The sequence below is a fragment of the Oncorhynchus keta genome, chromosome 12 (genome assembly GCF_023373465.1).
Source record: "Oncorhynchus keta strain PuntledgeMale-10-30-2019 chromosome 12, Oket_V2, whole genome shotgun sequence".
NCBI classification, from domain to species: Eukaryota; Metazoa; Chordata; class Actinopteri; order Salmoniformes; family Salmonidae; genus Oncorhynchus; species Oncorhynchus keta.
Window position 1 is genome coordinate 25,863,572 of NC_068432.1, and position 24,343 is coordinate 25,887,914.

At 42.0% G+C, this 24,343-nt stretch overlaps 1 protein-coding gene across 4 annotated transcripts; it reads right to left on the reverse strand.

Moving 5' to 3' along the window:
- Window positions 1-970: 970 nt before the first annotated feature.
- Window positions 971-22,959, reverse strand: LOC118391171 (microtubule-associated protein 6-like). 4 transcript variants are annotated; one of them, XM_035782274.2, is made up of 5 exons: window positions 21,482-22,959; window positions 6,950-7,169; window positions 6,402-6,634; window positions 2,951-3,061; window positions 971-1,502 (listed from the first exon to the last, which is right to left on the reverse strand). In XM_035782274.2, the coding sequence occupies exons 1-5, from the start codon at window positions 22,195-22,197 to the stop codon at window positions 1,358-1,360; spliced, it is 1,425 nt and encodes a 474-aa protein (XP_035638167.1). In that variant the 5' UTR covers window positions 22,198-22,959; the 3' UTR covers window positions 971-1,357. The 4 variants fall into 4 exon arrangements, with proteins under 4 accessions (XP_035638167.1, XP_035638169.1, XP_035638168.1 ...); XM_035782276.2 differs by lacking the exon at window positions 2,951-3,061 and having other exon boundaries at window positions 6,439-6,634; window positions 21,482-22,957; XM_035782275.2 differs by lacking the exon at window positions 2,951-3,061 and having other exon boundaries at window positions 21,482-22,957.
- Window positions 22,960-24,343: the final 1,384 nt, after the last annotated feature.

Genomic DNA, 24,343 nt, shown 5'->3' on the forward strand with positions numbered 1-24,343 from the left:
CATAACGTCCTCCCTTCGCTGCTCCTGCTGTCGCTGCCTGTAACCACGCCACTCGGTCCGTGTGTGGTGGGTGATTCTGTAACAGCATTCTTCGTTTGTCGAAAGAGAGTCGGACCGAAATGCAGCGTGGTGGTTACTCATGTCTTTAATGAAAACAAATGACGATACATGAAATAACTTAATAAATACAAAAAACAACAAACGGAACGTGAAAACCTAATACAGCCTGTCTGGTGAAACTACACAGGGACAGGAACAATCACTCACGAAATACACAGTGAAACCCAGGCTACCTAAATACGGTTCCCCATCAGAGACAACAAGAATCACCTGACTCTGATTGAGAACCGCCTCAGGCAGCCAAGCCTAAACTAGACACACCCCTAATCAACCACAATCCCAATGCCTACAAAAACCCCAATACGACAACACAATAAACCCATGTCACACCCTGGCCTGAACAAATATATAACGAAAAACACAAAACACGATGACCAAGGCGTGACAATTTTATCATCCAATACAAATTCATTCTCATCTTTCACTTCATAATCAAAGAAAAGGGAGAGGGGTAATGAAAAGCAATATGAAGGTCAACAGAGAAATAGCTGCTTTAGCCAAGCCCTTAAACCCCTTTCACACAAGTGCTTATCCAGAGTAAACAGAGCATACAAGCACTCTCACACAAATATTCACTCGACTAGAATGAGTCATACAGTAAATGAAAAAGGAATATGTGCCCTAAAGCATTTAGAAAGGGGTCGCCCAAGAACCTCAATATTATTATGTGAGTGTGTTTCACATGTTTCATTTTGAAGTGTGTTTATTGTAGGCTATTTTTCACTGTGCTTTTCAGTGTCAGTTCTATCTTCTTCAGTGTACTCTGAGTTGTGGATAGCTTATTGGTCTGTTCTAAACTAACACCAATAAGTCACACACCAATAAAAATACAACACAGATTAGCAAATCAGCAAGTTATCTGTATTTATTTGCCTTTGAATTGATCAACATAGTTTTTTTTTCTTTCAATAAGCACTTTATGGTTTGGCATTTCTAACATCATTACCAAATTAAAACATTCTCTTAAAACAAAAGCATGAAACGGAAATTAAACTTATAGCACCTTTTGCATTTGCTCAAACAGCTATGACCGCACTGCCCTAAAGCTGTTTCAAACACGCTACGTGCATCCTATTTTGGTTAGCCTCCTCACGCAGAGGAGTTGTTAATGGGGTATTTCCCAATAGAACTGAGTTGAAAATACTAGATATGTACAGTACAGAACAAGACAGCAGTCCTTCCCTGTATACCATAGGCCTACAGTACAGTATGTCCCTACAGTACAGGTCTAGTGGATCTACTCATACTTTACATCTGGGGCAAAGTGCACAACTACGCCGCTCCTCCGTGGTTCGGGTCTTTCCTCCAGTGGTTCTGGTTCTCCTCCAACGGCACCCTGGGAATGATGATCACCGGGTCGGAGAACCTCGTCATTAAGCTCTCTAGGAGGCGAGGCAGCACAGAGTTAAGACACAAAGAAAAAGACAAAAACAAAGAGACACAAGATGACGCATTTCTCAGAGGCCAATCACAAAGAATTTTGCTGAGTTGAGTTGAGCACCCTGTGACTACTCATATCAGAGGGCAACATTATACTGCCACCGTGGGGATGTGAAGCTACTAAAGCTCTCTCTTGGTTTCTTATCACTTCAAACCTAAAATAGCACAAAAAACATAGTTCGCCCGCCTACCTTCCTCAATTCCAAACAAAAGTTAAAATGTTTCTTCAATCAAAGTTAGGATTTTGCGTTATGTTCAGATCAATAAATAGCCACTGCTCTCTGAGTTTGAATCCAATCTGTCAGCTGAAACTTTCTCAGACTAAAAGCTAGAGCACACAAATGGGAATAATGAGAGTCTAATGAGAGTCTCAGGGTGTTCAAGGACAAACAGCCACAGGACATTCAGGAATAATCTAATCTAAAATGAAACTTGAGGGGACTAAAACATGCACTTACTATCTTCTCCAGTAGCAGAGCTGGCTCTCTCCAATGCTAGAACTACTGTACCTCCCCACTCTATTCCGACCATGCACCCCAATAAACATTGAATCGACATATTTTCAATAAACAATTCAGATTTAGCACCAAGTCCAGCCCATATAAAATAACCACACATTTAGTAATATTATATAACATTTGGATTGCAGGTCCCATTCAGACACCATAACAACATTACATCAAATTATAAAAATTATCAAACCGAAAAGGATAACTATGTGTTATTATAAACATATATCTGTAGGTGTGTTTACCCACAGGTTTATTCATAATTTATATATAATCACACTGGTAACATGTGTAATTACGATATCACTTTGATATAATATCAAATAATGTTATATCAAATAATAGTGGTTGCACGGTGGGGTTAATCTAGTTGCTCTAAAAATAGAAAAGGATGGGCGATCTCTAGTCATCTGTGTGAATAATTCAAAAGTCACATTTTACTACCCAGCCATGCAATTTGTTTAGCATTGGCCTATTTCTTATAACCAGGAGCAATGAATGCATCCAGCATCTTCCAGTAGCTCAAGGAGGGATTCCAAGATGGTCTGTACTATAGCCATTCTACTACAACAAGGCAGACCCAAGGCCTCCTTAAGAGAGGAACCTTAAGGAGACATACGTACATTATAGGACATGACAGCCAAGCATTCACACAGACAGACATCCCCACACACTCATTCCTCTACTCTAGTTTCCATATGGAAGAGAAATATATGAGGGATCTGACCTGATGGGAACTGTATCAGAGTACAACGATTTTCAAAACAAAACTGTGCCACTATCAAAAAAAATAAAAAATTAATGACTTTGAAATACATCTTATGAGCACATATGAATGAGGGATTTGTGGCTTGTGGCGGCTGGGTGTGTTTTTAGGTTACCTTGGAATGGGTAGTGTACAGCCCCACAGGTGTTGCTTTAGTGTCTGCACCCAGCCTGTATCACGGATTGGCTGACAGAGCTGTATGTAGTGGTACTGTTTTAGCACAACCCTTCAAATGAATCAGAATGTCACTCGTTAGGTTTTCTAGAGGTAGGATTTCACCTTGCACAGTATATCCAAATTTGACATCCTCGAAAAGCTAATAACGATACCAGATGAAGCTGGAAAATATAGTAATTACATGATTATAATGATTTTAGAAATATCCAAATGTCACATTTGTTACACGCAGAGAAAGAACATTTCATTAAATCCTACAGTTTGTTGGCCCAGTAAATACATGACATCCGATTCTGGAATAATGTTCTACCCATCCTTAACTTGCATATTGCTGTATAATTTGGGCAAGGTCTTTGAATATATTTGGACACATGATGCAAAATAATATATTCCTCAGCTCTCACATAGTGTAGCAGCAATATGCAAGCCCTTTGAAGGATGTCAGAACTCATGCCAGAATCTCTTTGATAAGCGCTAAAGAAAACCTGAAGGCAAAATTCTCTTCCATGTGGATTCACTCACTAAAGAGCATCTCATGTCTCACAAAGACAAAGACACAAAAACAATTCAACAAATACCTGCAACTACTGTTCTTTCACCCTCCTCCTCCTCCATACGTTTCAACACAAAGAACCAAGAGGACACAGCTTTTTCTGCTTTTGCATTTATTCATAATATTTCAGTAAATAGGAGCAAGCAGAGAGAAACACAAGCACGTCACAGTAAAATATTTGTGTCCAATACATTCTGTAACTTCTTTGTACCATGATTCTTTTCTATTATTTTTTGTTTCTAATGCTTCGGTTAAAGATGGATAGCACCGGGTGTACTATGTGTCAGTACTTTACATGTATGACCCCCCCGACACCCCTTCCTGTGCTACGAGAGAAAGAACCCCCCGCCAACCAAAGGCTGCAAAATGCTAATGAGATGGCCCTCACCCTCCGCTCCGTGGGCACATGCTCAGTCTAAGCAGAATATGGTATGGTGGTTCATTGTGACATACTAACTCAAGACACCACCATGGCAAATGGAGAGACAACACACTCCAGTATTCAAAATGGAGGGGAGGGAGCCAGGGGGCTCTGACTAGCACAACAGATGACAACAACACAAGAGAGAGACTGGGGAGTGTGGGGTGGCCCATGACAAGCAAGTCCTGCACAGCACAATGCACTGCTCTATTGTGGTCTACGCCATCCCAGGAGTCTGAAACGCTGTTCTGGTCTTTACTACTGTCTGCTAAGACACAAGTAGACATGTGTAGTAGCCAATATAGCTCTACTGGCACTATACAACCAATATAAACCTGATTCCTTTTGACATAATGAGGTTTATGTTTGTAATACAGATCATTTTCCTTGCTCGCTCAATATATCCCATTCAAGAAACTGCATACATATGCAGAAGTATGATACAAATGTAAACCAACTATAAAATGTAGTTTCGCTGCTTGTCCTAATTCAATCAAGTCGTTCTACATTGGTAGCCTATGACTACTATATTTAGATTGCCATAGAAGGCAGCAGAGGAGAGATATATTTGGAGTTGAATGTGTTTAATATAATCTTGACATCTACACGTAATCTTCTCAATCTAATGAAATCCACACACACACACACACACACACACACACACACACACACACACACACACACACACACACACACACACACACACACACACACACACACACACACACACACACACACACACACACACACACACACACACACACACACACACACACACACACACACACACACACACACCTGGTCCAGGGAAGAGGCCAGTTGTTTGAGGCCCATGCTAGACAGAAACATAGAGACACCGCATGCATAAACCAAAAACAAAGACAGAAACAATATGTCCAGAAAAATAAACATTCCAAACGGCCAGCATTCAACTTACCATAACATCGCAGACACATTTTTGGGGGTATGTTACAATAATGGTATTAGCAGAAGTAATTAGTGTTTTATACCCAAATAAATAGATGAATAAATAAAACAATAAATAACATATAATTATAAAACCATGAATCTGCTGAAAGAGAGAAAGAGTTTTAACTCGTATCACATCAAGCCATACACCTCTTTAGACCTCTGGGATGTGAATATTGTTGTTGGCTTCTCTCATCTGCTAGTGCCATAAGGGCCTAAATAATCATGTTGGTTCCAGTCAACCATGACTCTGTGTGTGTGTGTCCTAGCTATAGCTACATAGAGTGTATATCGGCTGGGTGAAAGCATAGCTAAAGACCAAAGAGCCACAATATCAAATTCCTATCGTGACTCAGTGAAATGTAATGTCGTTTAAAAGAAAATGCTGAATGTAATTATAATTGCATGTTAGTAACATATTATTCAGTGGGAATTCTCATCTGCTGTGCAAATGACTGGTCTAGTAATGCATATTAATCACGTTACAGTAACCCAGATGGCTCACAGCTTGGCAACAAGGTTGCTGAAACAAGCCTTGTCTGATCTCTAAAATACATTGATGAATGAATTTGACTGCAAAGAGAGAGAACAATTTGAATGAGAGGGTATGACGTTGTAAATGCTGTCCTGACAATTATTTGTTCAAAACCATTCTCACATCATCCACAATCAACATAGTTATTAGGTTTACAAAATTAGACATTGCATGGCAAAGTTGAAGCATCTTAGTAATGCCAATCTGAAACCAGACAGACTTGGGGCCCTGCTCAAGAAGACAGCATTCAGGTAATACAGAGCAGGCACAAACTCAGCCATGGATCGATACACTCAAAGCTGCGTATTTATCAAAGATTTTCAGACCGTTATCTTATGTGTCTATGCATACATTTATAAATGTATCTTTGCATACATTTGACAGTTACAGCTACAGAAATCGAGTCCAGTCACTGAGCCAATTTTCATGGTCTTCTCATTCCCAAAAATCCTTGATAAACTCAACAAAGCAATCTGTTCAGTTGGAAGATGGAAGCCAACCATACAGGCTTGCTAGTCGGTGGGCTCATGCAACAATAGCACGTGCCATTCATTGGCTAACCAGGCAGCCGGTAGCCATGGTAACCTTGAGATGGAGACGTGGAGAGAGGGGGGTGGAGGGTGGCATCGGGGAGCAGAGGAAGCGGATGAACACACCCCCTTGTTACTACGGTGATCTAATGTAATGTGAGGCGGGGAAGCAACGACATGTCATGTCACAACCCTGACATTTACTGTAACTACATCTAATTTTGCCAAGAGGCAGAGAGAAGAGAGAGAAAGAGAGTTAGAGAGAGACGAGAGAGAGGGAGAGAGACAAAACATAAAAGGGATGAGAACTTCTAATTAATTTTGCAGCCTTCGTGTTATTTCCCCAAAGAAGAATAAAAAGTAGTGCTAAATGATTTTTACTCTTTTGCCTCAGCCAGTTTGTTGTTCATCTCTTTACTTTTCTCCTTGTCCCCCACCGCAGGCCTGGACTCAGTGGGCTGGTTCTCAGAGGTCGTCTTCTTGGTGCCCCGCAGTGCTGTGCTGCCCGGCTGCTTCTGCTCTTTGGCCTTCTTGACAGGTTTGCCGCCCTGACTAGCTACCGTGGTGCCCACCTTTTTGGGTTTGGATCGGGGAGCACTGTTAGACCTCTCAACCTAGGCACAGGGGATCGGGGAAGATGGAGATTATTTATATATACCATCCCCAAAGACATTAGCAGCAGGTGTAAATAACTCTGCAAAGTTCCGTAACTCCTCAGTTTGATATTGTGTTTGCTTCAGTATTACTGATATGATTTGCCATCACAACGTACACAGTAAAGAGAACAGCAGCCCTCCAAGAGAAAGATTCTGTCATTACAGTGGGTTTTAAAACACACTCTGCACGGCTGTGGTTCTGAATAGGTGATTAGCTGCATTATGGCTGTACCATGGGAGTAGTCAATAGGACATGACCTAAAACGTTCTCACCTTGGTCTCTTGTAGCCCTTTGTAGGGCTCATTGTACAGGCTGCGTATCCTCCTCCTGTCCACAGCCTTGTTGTCGTTGGGCTGCTGTTTTCCCTGCTCTCCCCTGTAGGTGGCGCTATAGCTGGTCTCCAGGCTGGTCTTCTCATCAGGGGGAAGGTACTGGGACTTGGCTCGGATCAGCTTCACTGGCTTCACATCCCTGTGGGCTTTGAACTCCATCCTACGAGAAGAATCAGCACCAAATACACTCAGTAAAATAGCTCTCTTCACATTCCAACCTACAATCTATTTATAGAGGAGAAGGAGAGAATAGGAGAGAAGACTAAACCTGTATTGTCCCAAAGGGCAATTTGTGTTGCAGCATGTAGACATTTAAAAAACCCATGAAATATGAAGCAATCACTTACAAACAAGTACATTTACATAGAACTGTTTGGATATAGAAATAGATGTAGTGAAATGACTGGGTCTCCCCCACAGTATGAGGGAGTGAGTGTATGTAATGCATAGGAGCTGGGTGGTGACTGCGCCAGGCAGCCGACAGCTCAGGTGTTTAATATAGTCCAGACACAGCAGTTCTTCAGAAGGTCAGCTCCATGGCTTTCACACAGAACAACCTGACCTCTAGTCTGTCTCATAGAGGGGTTCTGTATGGGACGAGCCAACCTCCAGACACATCCAAGAGCAATTAGAGATAGGCATCAAAGTGAGATATGTTCACTATCAATTCTATAGCAGGTATATAAACGAACATGTTGCTACTAATTTGAGTTTTAGATTGAACTGCCCATCATAGATAAAGTTGATTTTAAAAGTTGTAATGGATTTTGAACTCATAAAAGCAGACCTAATTTTCCATAAATGACTACATGATAGTCTTCTCACTGATGGGCATCTGAAGGCTGGGACATGACATATTAACTTATACTCACTTAACTTATTGGAAGGTCAGGTGGAAACTTTCATTCATTATGTCTTTAAAAAAAATATATATTTCACCGTTATTTAACCAGGTCGGCAAGTTGAGAACAAGTTCTCATTTACAACTGCTACCTGGCCAAGATAAAGCAAAGCAGTGCGACAAAAACAACAACACAGAGTTGCACATAAACAAACGTACAGTCAATAACACAATAGAAAAATCTATGTATAGTGTGTGCAAATGTAGAAGAGTAGGGAGGTAAAGGCAATAAATAGGCCATAGAGGCAAAATAATTACAATTTAGTATTAACACTGGAGTGATAGATGTTCAGATGATGATGTGCAAGTAGACATACAGTGGGGAAAACAAGTATTTGATACACTACTGATTTTGCAGGTATTCCTACTTACAAAGCATGTAGAGGTATGTAAGTTTTATCATAGGTACACTTCAACTGTGAGAGACGTGATCTAAAACAAATATCCAGAAAATCACATTGTATGATTTTTACGTAATTAATTAGCATTTTATTGCATGACATAAGTATTTGATACATCAGAAAAGCAGAACTTAATATTTGGTACAGAAACCTTTGTTTGCAATTACAGAGATCATACGTTTCCTGCAGTTCTTGACCAGGTTTGCACACACTGCAGCAGGGATTTTGGCCCACTCCTCCATACAGACCTTCTCCAGATCCTTCAGGTTTCGGGGCTGTCGCTGGGAAGTACGGACTTTCAGCTCCCTCCAAAGATTTTCTATTGGGTTCAGGTCTGGAGACTGGCTAGGCCACTCCAGGACCTTGAGATGCTTCTTACGGAGCCACTCCTTAGTTGCCCTGGCTGTGTGTTTCGGGTCGTTGTCATGCTGGAAGACCCAGCCACAACCCATCTTCAATGCTCTTACTGAGGGAAGGAGGTTGTTGGCCAAGATCTCGCGATACATGGCACCATCCATCCTCCCCTCAATACGGTGCAGTCGTCCTGTCCCCTTTGCAGAAGAGCATCCCCAAAGAATGATGTTCTCCCGACTGTATGTACAGAGTAACGTTTCCTTTTGTATGGCATGTTTATATGGAAAGTTATGTTTTATTTATTTAACTAGGCAAGTCATTTAAGAACAAGTTCTTATTTACAATGACGGCTTACCAAAAGGCAAAAGGCCTCCTGCGGGGACAGGCTGGGATAAAAAACAAAGAACATTTTACAAAACGCACATCACGACAAGAGAGACACCACAACACTACATAAAGAGAGACCTATGACAACAACATAGCAAGGCAGCAACACATGACAACACAGCATGGTAGCAACACAACATGGCAACAACATGGCAAAAACACAACATGGCAGCAGCACAAAACAGGGTGTAAAAATGATTTGACACAGACAACAGCACAAAGGGCAAGAAGGCAGAGTCAACAATACATAACGTGAAGCAGCCACAACTGTCAGTAAGAGTGTCATGACTGAGTCTTTGAATGAAGAGATGGAGATAAAACTGCAGCTAGTTTCAGTCGCGAGCTGCAACAAACTGAAAAAAGGAGCAACCTTTAACAGAATGTGACTGGCAGAACAGTTGTTGTATGTGGAGGGTGAGGACTGCAGTTGGTATCTCATATAGGGGGGAGGGTGGCCTACGAGGATTTTATAAATAAGCATCAACCAGTGGGTCTTGCGATGGGTATACAGAGATGACCAATTTACAGAAGAGTATAGAGTGCAGTGATGTGTCCTATAAGGAGCATTTGTGGCAAGTATGATGGCCGAATGGGAAAGTAAATCTAGCCGCTCGAGAGCACCCTTACCTGCCGATCTATAAATTATGTCTCTGTAATCTAGCATGGTCATCTGAATCAGGGTTAGTTTGGCAACTGGGGTGAAAGAGGAGTGATTACGATAGAGGAAACCAAGTCTAGATTTAACCTTAGCCTACAGCTTTGATATGTGCTGAGAGAAGGACAGTGTACCGTCTAGCCATACTCCCAAGTACTTGTATGAGGTGACTACCTCAAGCTCTAAACCCTCAGAGGTAGTAATCCCACTGGTGGGGAGAAGGGCATTCTTCTTACCAAACCACATGACCTTTGTTTTTGGAGGTGTTGAGAACAAGGTTAAAGGCAGAGAAAGCTTGTTGGACACTAAGACAGCTTTGTTGTAGAGCGTTTAACACAACATCCGGAGAAGGGCTAGCTGAGTATAAGACTGTATCAGCTGCATATGAATGGATGAGAAAGCTTCCTACTACCTGAGCTCTGTTGTTGATGTAAATTGACAAGAGTGTGGGGCCTAGGATCGAGTCTTGGGGTACTCCCTTGGTGACAGGCAATGGCTGAGAAAGCAGATGATCTGACTTCATACACTGCACTCTTTGAGAGAGGTAGTTAGCAAACCAGGCCAAAGACCCCTCAGAGACACCAATACTCCTTAGTCGGCCCAGAAGAATGCAATGGTCTACTGTATCAAAAGCTTTGGCCAAGTCAATAAAAATAGCAGCACAACATTGCTTAGAATCAAGGGCAATGTTGACATCATTTAGGACCTTTTAAGGTTGCAGTATCACACTCATAACCTGAGCGGAAACCAGATTGTATACCAGAGAGAATACTATAGACATAAAGAAAGCCAGTCAGTTGATTATTGACACGTTTTTCTAACACTTTTGATAAACCGGGCAAAATTGAAATTGGCCTATAACAGTTAGTATGATGTATGACGAAGCTTGACTTTAACTAACCCAATAGATAGACTGAAACACTATCTCTGTGAGCCCCCAATGTTTTGATGTCGTGTAACACTCCTCAGAACTGTAACCTTATCAATTTTGTTCATGTATTTAATTGAACCTTTATTGGCATTTGATAATAAGATCTTACGGTGTGGCATTTCAAAAATATCTAACTTAGGACACTGCAGTTATATATCAGTCCACATTTATCAATACAACTAAATTACCCATCAAACTCTAAAGTTTAAGCATTTGGTCAGATATGATAAATTGACCCAAACAATTTTATTTTCTCATAAAGTAAACTGCCCAGGATGTTGATGAGTGGACTAGTGGTTAAAGTAAGAGCGGCTGGCGGTTAGATAGATAGATCTAGATCCAGTGGAGCGGAAGTGAGATGGAATCACAGAGTTGTTACATAAAAGGAATGAAGTCCACTTTTAATAATGCTTGGGCAGGAAAAGAGAGGAGAGACAGTACAAGGTCAGATTATACAATGTCTGTGGCCAAGGGCACAGAATGCTACTACCCGCGCAGGGTGAAATTGACGGGGTAGTGGTAGGCAGAGAGAGAGTCAAACACAAGTCTATACTGTACATAGCAAGATGGACAACGTCATACTCATATGACTGGTAACAATTAAGCTAGTGTCTTCCAGGTCAGTGTGTGCTTGGTACCTAGTCTACTTACATTTCTTTCAAAACAGATCTTTGTCAAAGACAAGTATGAAAATGTTTGACATATGATGTGATTTGCGAGGTTTCTTGAACATACTTGCTCACCTCTTACACACATCTAATACCTCTAACAACTCTAAACCCCTAATAAAGTCTCATTGTATGTATCTTTACTCCCTCTATTATGTGGTGCTAAAATTAAACTTTCCTCTGCCAAAACAAGCTGTTATTTGATGATGTCTTACCAAGTTAGCATACTGCATTTATTACTGTAGAAAAGCAGGTCTTGCCAAGATGACATACTGTTTTTCTTACTGCTGTATGGCTATCCGCTAATGGTTCTGCCTGGTACCTGGAGCTGACCCTGCAGGAAAGGTGAGATATGTTGTGAAAAGCGCCATCACTATGACGTTATGACACTGGTACTGACAAGTGGTGGAGGGATGCCAGGGAACAACACTGCTAAGATACACATGTTACCCTTCTCTAACATAGCATGCCAGGCAACAGCCAGGCAGAGAGGGAACAATCTGGCACTTCTCTCTTAGAGACTTAGAAAGGGCAGAGAATGGCAAAAGGACCATTAGCACGCATAGCTACAGCGCTAGTCTGAACAAATCTATTGCCAAATAAAATCTCTCAGCCTTAATTAAAACATGCCATGTCAGTTAGGTTACATCCATTCATGAGAGGATATGGAATAAATCCAATTGATTGCAGCATTTACATTGGACAGTAAAGTATCATCAGTGTTAAATACAAATAATTATCATAATCATAATTATCACAGCCAGTCTTTTTTACTGTAAATTTACCTTCCTACGACATCCCACTTTGGCAGGACAGAAATTCTAATCTGAAGCCCATCTGACTGTGACACAGTTTCCAATAAACAATAACATACACATCTGAAATGATTGCACGATTTACTACACGGCAGAATCAATAATAAATCTATACATAATACAGTACATAACAGAGGAACGCAGCCAGACATTCTCTAAACACTTGAGGTGAATCAATCAATCACAGTGTACAGTAACAGTGCCTTGATTTACTGACACTGCTTATTTTTGTGTCAGTCAGCCATTACATGTAGCCAACTGCTGATTGTTCCTGATCAATACTCTCTCCTCCCTCTGGGATCAGCTTGCCTCTGGCGTTATGGTAGCTGAATCTGTAGCCTGTCAAGATTGCCCATGCAGTCAGATGGCTATTGGCTACACTGTGACATATTGCAACTCAGTGAAATCACCACAGAGTGTGTTGTATGTTCTGATGCATGGCTAAAACTCGGATGTACCCACACCTTTAATAATGTCAGCTGCATCTAGCATTTAGTATAATAATGTTATTTGGCAGACATTTTTATCCTAATCAACTAACAGTCATGCATGCATATGTTTTACTTGTGGGTGGCTCTAGGACTCAAACCCACAATCCTAGCGGTGCAAGCGCCATGCTCTACCAATTTAGCCATCATGGTTCTCCCAACTATTTCATAGCAGCAGTTACATTTTTTACACCAAATAAACACATGTTTTGTGAGAAGTGAGAAAGAGCAATGTAAACTGCCTCAAGCTGGTTATGCTAATTTCTTGGCTTTATACAGTACATTATATGCATAGACACTAACTGAATACGGAATGACCATAATCCTAAAATTAATGTTTAACACTTCAATTAGAGAATCCTTTCTTCAGACTATCATGTAATGCCACACCTCTGATCCTAACCTGCCTGCATCTGTAGGGAGTTCCTGGAAGCTAAGCTTTGTGAGGAGAGATTGAGCAGCATGTCCTGCCCTCCCTCTCTTTCTCCATCACTCTCTCCCCAGTCAGAGCCTGTGTGGTTAGATTCAGTGATTCAGCACGCATTGCCTGCATGTCGGTGGAAATACCGGGCTTTACAGGCCTTCTAAGAGGATCATTTTTAAATCCACTCAAATCTGTTGGCCTCTTTACAATATTTCAGCCGCTACTGCTGCTCTGCTCACATGCAACATTCATTCTGCAGGCACACTCATCTGCATTGGGATCACCCTGGCCTGGACTGGTTGGCAGTGTGCAGAGAAGAGTTCCCTATGGCCAGTGAATGACTAGCCAGTTGTCCATCTAACCGTGATGAGAGTGAGGTGGGTATTGAATGAGTCAATGGTGTTTGTAAAATAAAATAAAAATCGCAATAAATAAATTAATTAATCAATGTTGGCATGAACATGTTGTGCTGTGATGCAACCTGAAAACATCTCAAATAAACAATTCATGGCCTCTGTCTCGCCCCCTCTGAGCTAAAGGAAACTAAGCTAAACTACCTGTCTCCCTTAAAGTAATGCTACCTGCTCCCCATTCATCATCCACAGCTTATTGCACATTATGCAATAGAGGAAGAAGTAATTGCCTCTGAAAGCCCAGCATTTGATTGTTTTCTAATTAGATTGCAACAAAGGAAAATAACTGCTGAATGAGATGAAGAGAAGAAGTGTCTGTGCTGTTGCTCACTGTGTTTATTGTCTGATTACCCCAGCAGGAAAAGGCTGGTGGTTGGTGTGGATGATAATGATAGTGGAGTAAACAAAGCATAACAACTGCAGGTGAGGCCTGACCCTAGGGTTATTCTCATGCAAAAGTCACTTTCAAAGCGTAAACATGGAACAAAGCAGGAAGGCAGCTGAGCTGAGGGATCTTAACCTCTGCTCTGCCTGAAGTGGCAGCAGGTTCCTCAGTCACAGCTAATACAAATCCTTGAGGTCTACACAATGGTGGCTTTGATGGAGATAGAAAATAGAGGTCTTTTGAATCCAATTTTATTGGTCACATACACATGGTTAGCAGATGTTAATGCGAGTGTAGCGAAATGCTTGTGCTTCTAGTTCCAACAATGCAGTAATATCTAACAAGTAATCTAACAAATTCACAACTACTACCTTGTACACACAAATGTAAAGGGATGAATAAGAATATGTACATATAAATAAATGGATGAGCGATGGCCAAGCAGCATAGGCAAGATGCAGTAGATGGTATAGAATACAGTATATACATATGAGATAAGTAATGTAGGATATGTAAACATTATTAAAGTGGGGTTATTTAAAGTGACTAGTGATACCATTATTAAGTCAATTTATTAAAGTGGCCAGAGGTTTGAGTCTGTATGTTGGCAGCAGCCTCAATGTTAGTGATGGCTTTTAACATTCTGATGGCCTTGAGATAGAAGCTGTTTTTCAGTCTCTTGGTCCCAGCTTTGATGCACCTGGACTGACCTCGCCTTCTGGATGACAGTGGGATGAACAGGCAGTGGCTCAGGTGGTTCTTGTCCTTGATTATCTTTTTGGCCTGCCTGTGGCATCGGGTGCTGTAGGTGTCCTGGAGGGCAGGTAGTTGTGCAGACCGCACCACCCTCTGGAGAGCCTTGCGGTTGCCATACCGGGTGGTGATACAGCCCGACAGGATGCTCTCGATTGTGCATCTGTAAAGGTTTGTGAGGGTTTTGGGTGACAAGCCAAATTTCTTCAGCCTCCTGGGGTTGAAGAGGCGCTGTTGCGCCTTCTTCACCATGCTGTCTGTGCGGGTGGACCATTTCAGTTTGTCTGTGAGGTGTAGGCCGATGAACTTAAAACCTCCCCCTTCTCCACTACTGTCCCATTGATGTGGATAGTGGGGTGTTCCCTCTGCTGTTTCCTGAAGTCCACAATCATCTCCTTTGTTTTGTTGACGTTGAGTGAGAGGTTATTTTCCTGACACCATACTCCGAGGGCCCTCACCTCCTCCCTGTAGGCTGTCTCGTCGTTGTTGGTAATCAAGCCTACCACTGTAGTGTCATCTGCAAACTTGATGATTGAGTTGGAAGCGTTTATGGCCATGCCATTGTGGGTGAAGAGGGAGTACAAGAGAGGGCTGAGAATGCACCCTTGTGGGGCCCCAGTGTTGAGGATCAGTGAGGTGGAGATGTTGTTTCCTTCCTTCACCACCTGGGGGCCGCCCGTCAGAAAGTCCAGGACCCAGTTGCACAGGGCGGGGTTGAAACCCATGGTCTCGAGCTTAATGACGAGTTTGGAGGGTACTATGGTGTTAAATGCTGAGCTGTAGTCAATGAACAGCATTCTAACATAGGTATTCCTCTTGTCCAGATGGGATAGGGCAGTGTGATGGCAATTGCATCGTCAGTGGACCTATTGGGGTGCTAAGCAAATTGGAGTGGGTCTGGGGTATCAGGTAGGGTGGAGGTGATATTATCCTTGACTAGTCTCTCAAAGCACTTCATGATTACAGAAGTGAATGCAATGGGGCGATAGTCGTTTAGCTCAGTTACCTTAGCTTTCTTGGGAACAGGAACAGTGGTGGCCATCTTGAAGCATGTGGGGACAGCAGACTGGGAAAGGGATTGATTGAATATGTCTGTAAACACTCCAGCCAGCTGGTCTGCGCATGCTCTGAGGACACGGCTAGGGATGCCATCTGGGCCGGCAGACTTGCGAGGGTTAACACTTTTAAATGTTTTACTCACGTTGGCCATGGAGAAGGAGAGCCCACAGGCTTTGGTAGTGGGGCATGTCAGTGGCACTGTATTGTCCACAAAGCGAGCAAAGAAGTTGTTTAGTTTGTCTGGGAGCAAGATGTCGATGTCTGTGACGGGGCTGGTTTTCTTTTCATAATCCGTGACTGACTGTAGACACTGCCACATACGTCTCGTGTTTGAGCCGTTGAATTGCGACTCTATTTTGTCTCTACGCTTGGCTTGTTTGATTGCCTTGCAGAGGGAGTAACTGTACTGTTTGTATTCGGTCATGTTTCCAGTAGCCTTGCTTTCAGTTTTGGGCGAATGCTGCCATCCATCCACGGTTTCTGGTTAGGAAAATAGTCACAGTGGGTACGACATATCCAATGCACTTGCTAACAAACTCGCTCACCGAGTCAGCATATGCATCATCAATGTTATTGTCTGAGGCTATCCGGAACATACGCCAGTCCACGTGATCGAAGCAATCTTGAAGCGTGGAATACGATTGGTCAGACCAGCGTTGGATGGACCTGAGCATGGGCGTTTCTTGTTTTAGTTTCTGTCTATAGGCTAGAAGCAACAAAATAGAGTCATGTTCAGGTTTGCAAAAGGCAAGGCGGGGTAGTGCTTTGTATACATTGCGGAAGTTAGAGTAGCAATGATCCGGAATGCTAACAGCTCGTGTCGGACATTCGATATGCTGATAGAATTTAGAAAGTTCTGTTCGCAGGTTACCTTTGTTAAAATCCCCAGCTACAATAAATGCAGCCTCAGGATGTATGGTTTCCAGTTTACATAGGGGGGTTGTTGTTACTATAATCGAAGATAATTATTTTGGGAGATAAAGGGGATCGGCAATTGATTGTAAGGAATTCTAGGTCAGGTGAACAAAAGGACTTGAGTTCCTGTATTGTGATTACACCATGAGTCGTTAATCATAAGGCATACACCCCCACCCTTATTCTTACCAGCGAGATGTTTGTTTCTGTTGGTGCGATGCATGAAGAAACCAGGTGGCTGTACCAACTGACAACATATCCTGAGTGAGCCATGTTTCAGTGAAACAGGGAATATTACAATCTCTGTCTCTCTGGAAGGCAACTCGTGCCCTAATTTCATCCACCTTGGTATTTACAGATTGGACATTGGCAAGTAATATGCTCGGAAGCGGTGGATGGTGTGCTCGCCTTCTGAATCTGACCACTAGGTCGCTCCGACTACCTCTCCTGCGGCGACCGCGATATTTTGGGTCGGCCTCTGGGATAAGATCCCATGTCCAAGGTGGAGGTCCGAATAAAGGATTCACTTCGGGAAAGACGTATTCCTGGTCGTAATGTTGGTAAGTTGACATCGCTTTTTTTATCCAATAGTTCTTCCTGGCTGTATGTAATAACACTTGAGATTTTCTGGGCTAACAATGTAAGAAATAAAACATTAAAAAAAACAAAGAACTGCATAGTTTCCTAAGGACCTGAAGTGAGGCTCCATCTTGTCGGCTCCATCTTGCACAGGCGCCAGAGTGATCACATTTGTCACAGTCCATACCATCCACCATGTCATGCACTCATGTTATTGTGAAATCAAAATAAAAGGGTGAGAAGTGAGGAATGACTGAAACTGGACATTAAAGCAAGGCTTTCATCATGAATGCTACTTCTTTGGGGCATGCAGGTTGCACAGAATCATTTCAGATGGCCTACATTTTGAAAAGACCGCTGCACTCCAGGCATAGCTCATGGTTCAGCTTCAGTACTTTTGTTTTTGTACCGTGAGGGCAGTTTTATTTACTTCACGGTGCCATAAACAATCTCCTCTGAGAGACAGCTATTTTCCATTGTTTTGGAGAAATGGTCGACTGGCTGAACACAAATTAGGATGTGGCCCAACTATCCAGTCAGGTTCCATCTGTAACTTGAAGTCAAGAAGCTTCATATTCTATTCATATCCATATCCACATCCTGACCATAGAAAGCCTTTATTTTCTATGATAGAGTAGGTCAGGGTGTGACTAGGGGTGTTAATCTAGTTTATATTTTCTATGTTTGGGTTTTGGCAGCTGGCTATCGTTGTCTCTAATTGGGGATCATACTTAAGTAGCATTTTTTCCACCTGTGGGTTATGGGATATTGTTTATGTTTGGAGTTAGTGCACATAGCACCTCAGTAGTCACGCTTTGTTCGTTTATTGTTTATTGTTTATGGTTTTGTTTTGTTAAGTTTCACTAATAATGAAGTATTTGGAACTCATATCGCGCTGAGTCTAGGTCCGACCATTACTACGAACATCTTGACACAGAGCTTGGATAAAAGTCCTGGTTTTCTGAATAGGCCTCATTTATATGTTGTAGGTCCAGGAGGAGAATTACATTAGCATGGCTGAATTGGGAGCAACCACTAGATGCTGAAAATCTCATTCACATCCCTCATTTGTATGAATGTCACGTCAATCTCCAACCATGCAGTGGCATACAGTGACACAAAGTTTTATCATACACAATTAGAAACAGTCTCATGAAAGCAAGGTGAATGAAGCCGCTCTGAGCAGTTAAAAGCCCAGTGCAGGGAGAAAAAAGTGATTTTCCTGTGTTTTATATATATTTTCACACTATGAGGTTCGAATAATATTGTGAAAATACCGCCTGAAATTTCAGTCTGTTTTGGTTCGATGGAGTTTTGGCGGTAAATTAATTAATGGACCAATCGCACCTAGTTTTCAGTTTTCCCATTGCCACTCAGACCACTCCCAGACAGTCCTAGCAAAATTATTGCTTCAGAAACTGCTCTTTGCTTAGAAGCTATTTTCGTTTGTTTTCAATTAAAATTGTTAAAAATAATCACAGTAAGGTACTTAATTGTTACCTAGAAATGATTTGATATTACGATTAAAAAAGTCTGTATTGGACTTGTAAACTTCAACACGGTCAGACTGGGATATCTGTCTGTCAGTCCTCAGACACCCACATCCCAAGGAGCCTTGTCCCCATCGGCAAGGCTCTCCAAAACAGTGTGTGTTTATATGTGTATGTGTGCGCACGTGCGTGATCATGCGTGTGTGTGTGTGAATGTGTGTGTGTCAGAGATTAACCAACAGCCGACCTGCTTCTTTCTTTCTCAGTGCTCGCACAGACTCAGGGGTCCTGCTTGTCACAATGCAGCCATTTCATGCCATGTGAGGACTGAGCAGGTCTCTTTCCGCCCTGGGCTGGTCCCCACTGGCTGCAGAACAATACTGCCACAACAACAGTGGAGCGCTCCACTGTGACCAGCTGCCAGACTTGTTTTTTAATTTATTTCTACCTTTATTTAACCAGGAAAAGCCCATTAAGACCCAGAGTCTCTTTTTCAAGGGAGACCTGGCCAAGAAGGCAGCAACAATCAATACATTACAGAATTAAAACATACAACAACATGATCCAGCTTTAAAAAACCATTTACACTCTTATGTAACAGTCTTTCATCAACATTTTAAATTAATTCAGTGGCACTGACATATCTACAGTAGATGAAGCATGGATTGTAGACTATTCCATGCCTCTGGTGCACAAGACGAGAAGGCAGTCTTGTCTAATACTGTAAATGTCCTGGGGACTTTAAGTAGCAACCACCTAGCAGACCGGGTACGGTAACTGCTGGTGGTGAAGGAGACCAGACTACAGAGATAAAAAGGGAGTTTACCCAAAAGGGCTTTGTAGATGAACACATACAAATGTAGCTTTCTGCACATATAAGTTGAGGTCCAAACTACCATTTGGTACAAGGTGCAATGGTGGGTGAGTGACTTGGCATTTGTATTAAAGTGCAAGGATGCATGAGAAACATAATCCAGTCTCTGTAAGACTGAGGAGGCTGCATGCATATACAACAAGTCACCATAATCAATTACAGAGAGAAAAGTGGCCTGAACAAGATTCTTTCTAGCCATAAGCGGGATTGAAGCTTCATTACGAAAATGAAAACCCAATATCAATTTAAGGTTTGTCACAAGATTATCCACATGAACTTTAAAGGACAACTTGTCATCCAACCAAATACCTAGGTATTTGTAGGATGACACTTTTTTATGGATAATATGACAATGCTCTTCTCTGGCAGAGTTCTAGCTCTGGTAAAGGTCATGAATTTAGTTTGTTGTACATACAAGACCAGTTTGAGAACATAAAGGGAGGCCTGCAGTGACTGAAAAGCAGTCTGGAGCTCTTCAACAGCCTGAACCAGAGAAGGAGCACATGAGTATATGACTGTATCATCTGCATATAGATGTAACTTTGCTGGTTGCATCCCATTTCCCAAATCATTAATAAAAATTGAGAACAATACAGGAGCTAGAATGGAAGCCTGGGGCACACCTCTATTAATCTCAAGAAAGCTAGACATGTGATTGTCCGCATATACACATTGTGTTCTGTCAGAAAGATAGTTCCTAAACCAATTTACTGCCCCTTCACTGAGACCAATGTTACTGAACGTGTTATGTTACTGAACAATGTTCACGGCCAACTAAATCAAATGCCTTTGATAAATCAAAGGCATTTGCTCTCCTCTCTCACACCACCTCAAGTCAGGGAGTATTCTTCTCAGCCCTCTTCTCAGTGTTAGTAATTTATGCTTTGTGGGTAACTTCAGTAAGGAAGTGTTCTAATATAATTCACAGCTGAGTCAGGCTTAGTTTTGTCATGTCACACTCACTGGGTGAAATGTGTTTCTATTCATCAGACCAGAGGTACTGTGTTTGGCAGTAAGGCTCAGGCATAAACCCTATGGAGTGTGATATCTTGGTCATGGGACTGTACTCTTGCCAAATTGAGCAGAGAATTGAAATAGGACAAGCAATAAGTGGTACTGATGAATCTTGAACAACAAAGACAAAACATTCTCAAATCAAATTACATTTATTTATATAGCCCTTCGTACATCAGCTGATATCTCAAAGTGCTGTACAGAAACCCAGCCTAAAACCCCAAACAGCAAGCAATGCAGGTGTAGACGTTGTTATCCTCAAACACTCAAACTCTTTGTGGCACTCACTCCCTGGCAACTACTCTGTAAGGAACTCTAATGGGATGTGGCAGATGACTAAACTATTTATCCACCATCTTTGTTCACAGAGCATAACAAAAACATGGCACTGCCGCTGCCCCAAGCTGTGTCTGTGTAAACTGCATATCTAGCACGGGCCTTAGTGCTCAGCTCACTGAGCCAGACAGAGACATGGCAGGTCTCCATCATTCATGCACAGTGCATAACGCTGGGACAGAGACAGATTTTGTTTTACAGGGACATTAATTCTACCTCAGCACAAACCTTTTGAATGTAACATTATGTATAAATAAAGACCTTCAGAACAATACGTTTTACTGTCACACTATTTCTGTGATCAATGCTGTTTTATCCATGCGACTTTATTGAAGCAAATCTGCTTCAAAGTTTTGAATAGAAAGCAGTGGTTAGAATTCCTTGGTAAAAAATATGTTTGATGTCTGATACTGAATGATATATCAGGAATATTTTACATGTAGGCCTATTTGTTTATCTCATTAACATGCTACGACCTTCACACAACCTCATATTGAAGGTGAATTCACTCACCTGCAACACAGAGGAAAAACATCAGCAAAGCCACTTTGGAAACGCATTAAACTTCCACAATGACATGATGCAATGTTTGATTCTGGGTTTTACCTGTGAAGTGCCTTTATAACTTACTTGTAAGAGCTGCCACCAGTAACTTCCTGTTTTAACTGCCTGTTTAGCGCATCTAGTGCCGCCCTGCCTCTGGCCCCTGCCGCGTCTTCTCGCTCCACTTTGATGCTAACTTTCTTTTCACCCTCCTTCTCTGCAGGTAGATTCTTTTTACTCCCTCCCAGGATTTCCTTTTCGTGCAATTTGTCAGCAATTTCGCATTTCTCTACACCGATGTCAACCTCCGCTTGTTTGGACCTATCCTGGACGTGATCATCGCCGATGGAGATGGATGGATTGGGTCTGGGAATCCAAGGATGGTCACTCCTTTTTGGAATGGGCCACGGCTGGAAATCCTTCTGATATTGTGTCTTGTTATTAAAAGGGATCTCGGGAGTGTGATATTCATTCTTAGGTTTACAGGATGGCTCAGGACGCACTTTCCAGTGCTTAAAGTCTTGCCGCATTACAGAACCACCCGCGCGCTCCTCAGACGCAGCGATACCGGGGTTCGCACGAGCTGCTACCGCCTGGTCGCTGTGAATAGGTTGCGTTTCTATGGCGACTGTGCTCGTTTGTGCCTGGTTATGCGGCTGTTTTTGTTGGTGCTGCAGCTTAAGATGCTGCATCTCCGAGACATCGTACCTGGTGAAAACCAATGGCACAGAAATGTCCCCCTTGTCCAACTGGTTCCAGAAGCGGGCCATACAGCACGCCCTGGTGATGCAGGGCCACGCCATGATGTCGGTTATAGCTCAGCTCCTGCGCGCGATACAATTCTTCAAATGCCACGGATCCGAGCAGGGAAAATTACTGTCTCTCCTCGGCTCTTGATGAGCCCCGGTATCCTGCTAAAGAGGAACAAAATGTCAGAGTTATTGAATGGTGCAATCTCCGATGTTTAGCGATAATAGACGAATGATAAATCCATGATCCAAATATAAAGATTACTGTCTCGGATGTTTTCCTTTTGCGCTACTCTCAGCTCTGCCGGTTCTGTCCCGTCATGCACATTGCACTACGACAGGACACTGCAAGGGAAGTCTGCCCCGCCCACGCGCTACCATTCCCCCATGACAGGATGGATGCTCAGAATTGAAGCAGAGAAATATCACCTGGCATTTTCATCATCACGCAATGTCTGCAGTGAGGAGAGCCGTTTTGAAGCTTCAACAAATTAAATTCCATTATAGTTTTATGTTTCCAATGCGTTCAGAGCAAATTACCAAGAATCTGCTAGTAGTAGGCTCATTCACGTAGGCTACAATTGAAGAAGGTAATTAAGCATGACAGGTTGATCGTGTGCTTTAGCATATTAAATAGGGAATAAACTGAGCTGTTGTCCATACTGCAATTGGATGACATTTATTTATTTATTTATGTGTCATTGCATGGAGGCTTTGGAGTAACGTTTTCCTTAATAATATGCTTTAATTCAAGTTTGGCCACATATTTATAACTGCATTCCCTTCTCCATCTAAACCAAAAATCCAAGTTAAAGAATAGGACTAAAATCAAATCAGACCTTATTTAAAGTGTGTTGGATTTGATTTAGTCCTATTCTTTAAATACAATTTTTGGTTGGGATAGAGATGTGAATCCAATATATCAATTATTAATGTGTAGACAAACTGGAATGGAAGACAGTCTGAGTCAGTGGCACAGATGATGGAACTATCCAAGCAGAAGATAAATCTCCTTCAAATGTTGATATTTGGTTGCGTTGACAGGCAAACACAATTCAATATCCTTTTCAAATTAATTATGTTGGATTCCCATCTCCAAAAATAAGTTGAAGAATAGGATCAAGCCAGTGCCTCTGCTGGAACTGCATGACACAAGTCATTTCTACAACAATTCTTTACAGACAGATTATTTGACTTATAATTCACTATATCACAATTCCAGTGGGTCAGAAGTTTACATACACTAAGTTGACTGTGGCTTTAAATAGCTGGAAGAATTCCAGAAAATGATGTCATGGCTTTTGAGTCAATTGGAGGTGTACCTGTGGATGTATTTCAAGGCCTACCTTCAAACTCAGTGCCTCTTTGCTTGACATCATGGGAAAATCAAAAGAAATCCACTGCTCCAAAACCACCATTAAAAAGCCAGACTACGGTTTGCAACTGCACATGGGGACAAAGATCGTACTTTTTAGAGAAATGTCCTCTGGTCTGATGAAACAAAAATAGAACTGTTTGGCCATAATGACCATCGTTATGTTTGGAGGAAAAAGGGGGTGGCTTGCAAGCCGAAGAACACCATCCCAACCGTGAAGCACGGGGGTGGCAGCATCATGTTGTGGGGGTGCTTTGCTGCAAGGTTAAAGCTTGGTCGTAAATGGGTCTTCCAAATGGACAATGAACCCAAGCATACTTCCAAAGTTGTGGCAAAATGGCTTAATGACAACAAAGTCAAGTTATTCGAGTGGTCATCACAAACCCCTGACCTCAATCCTATAGAAAGTTGTTGGTAGAACTGAAAAAGTGTGTGCGAGCAAGGAAGCCTACAAACCTGACTCAGTTACACCAGCTCTGTCAGGAGGAATGGGCCATAATTCACCCAACTTATTGTGGGAAGCTTTTGGATGGCTACCTGAAATGTTTGACCCAAGTTAAACTATTTAAAGGCAATGCTACCAAACACTAATTGAGTGTATGTAAACTTCTGACCCACTGGGAATGTGGTGAAAGAAATAAAGCTGAAATAAATCATTCTCTCTACTATTATTCTGACATTTCACATTCTTAAAATAAAGTGTTGATCCTAAAACAACCATTTTTACTAGGATTAAATGTCAGGAATTGTGAAACTGAGTTTTAATGTATTTGGCTAAGGTGTATGTTAACTTCCGACTTCAACTGTACATATCCTTTAAATTGT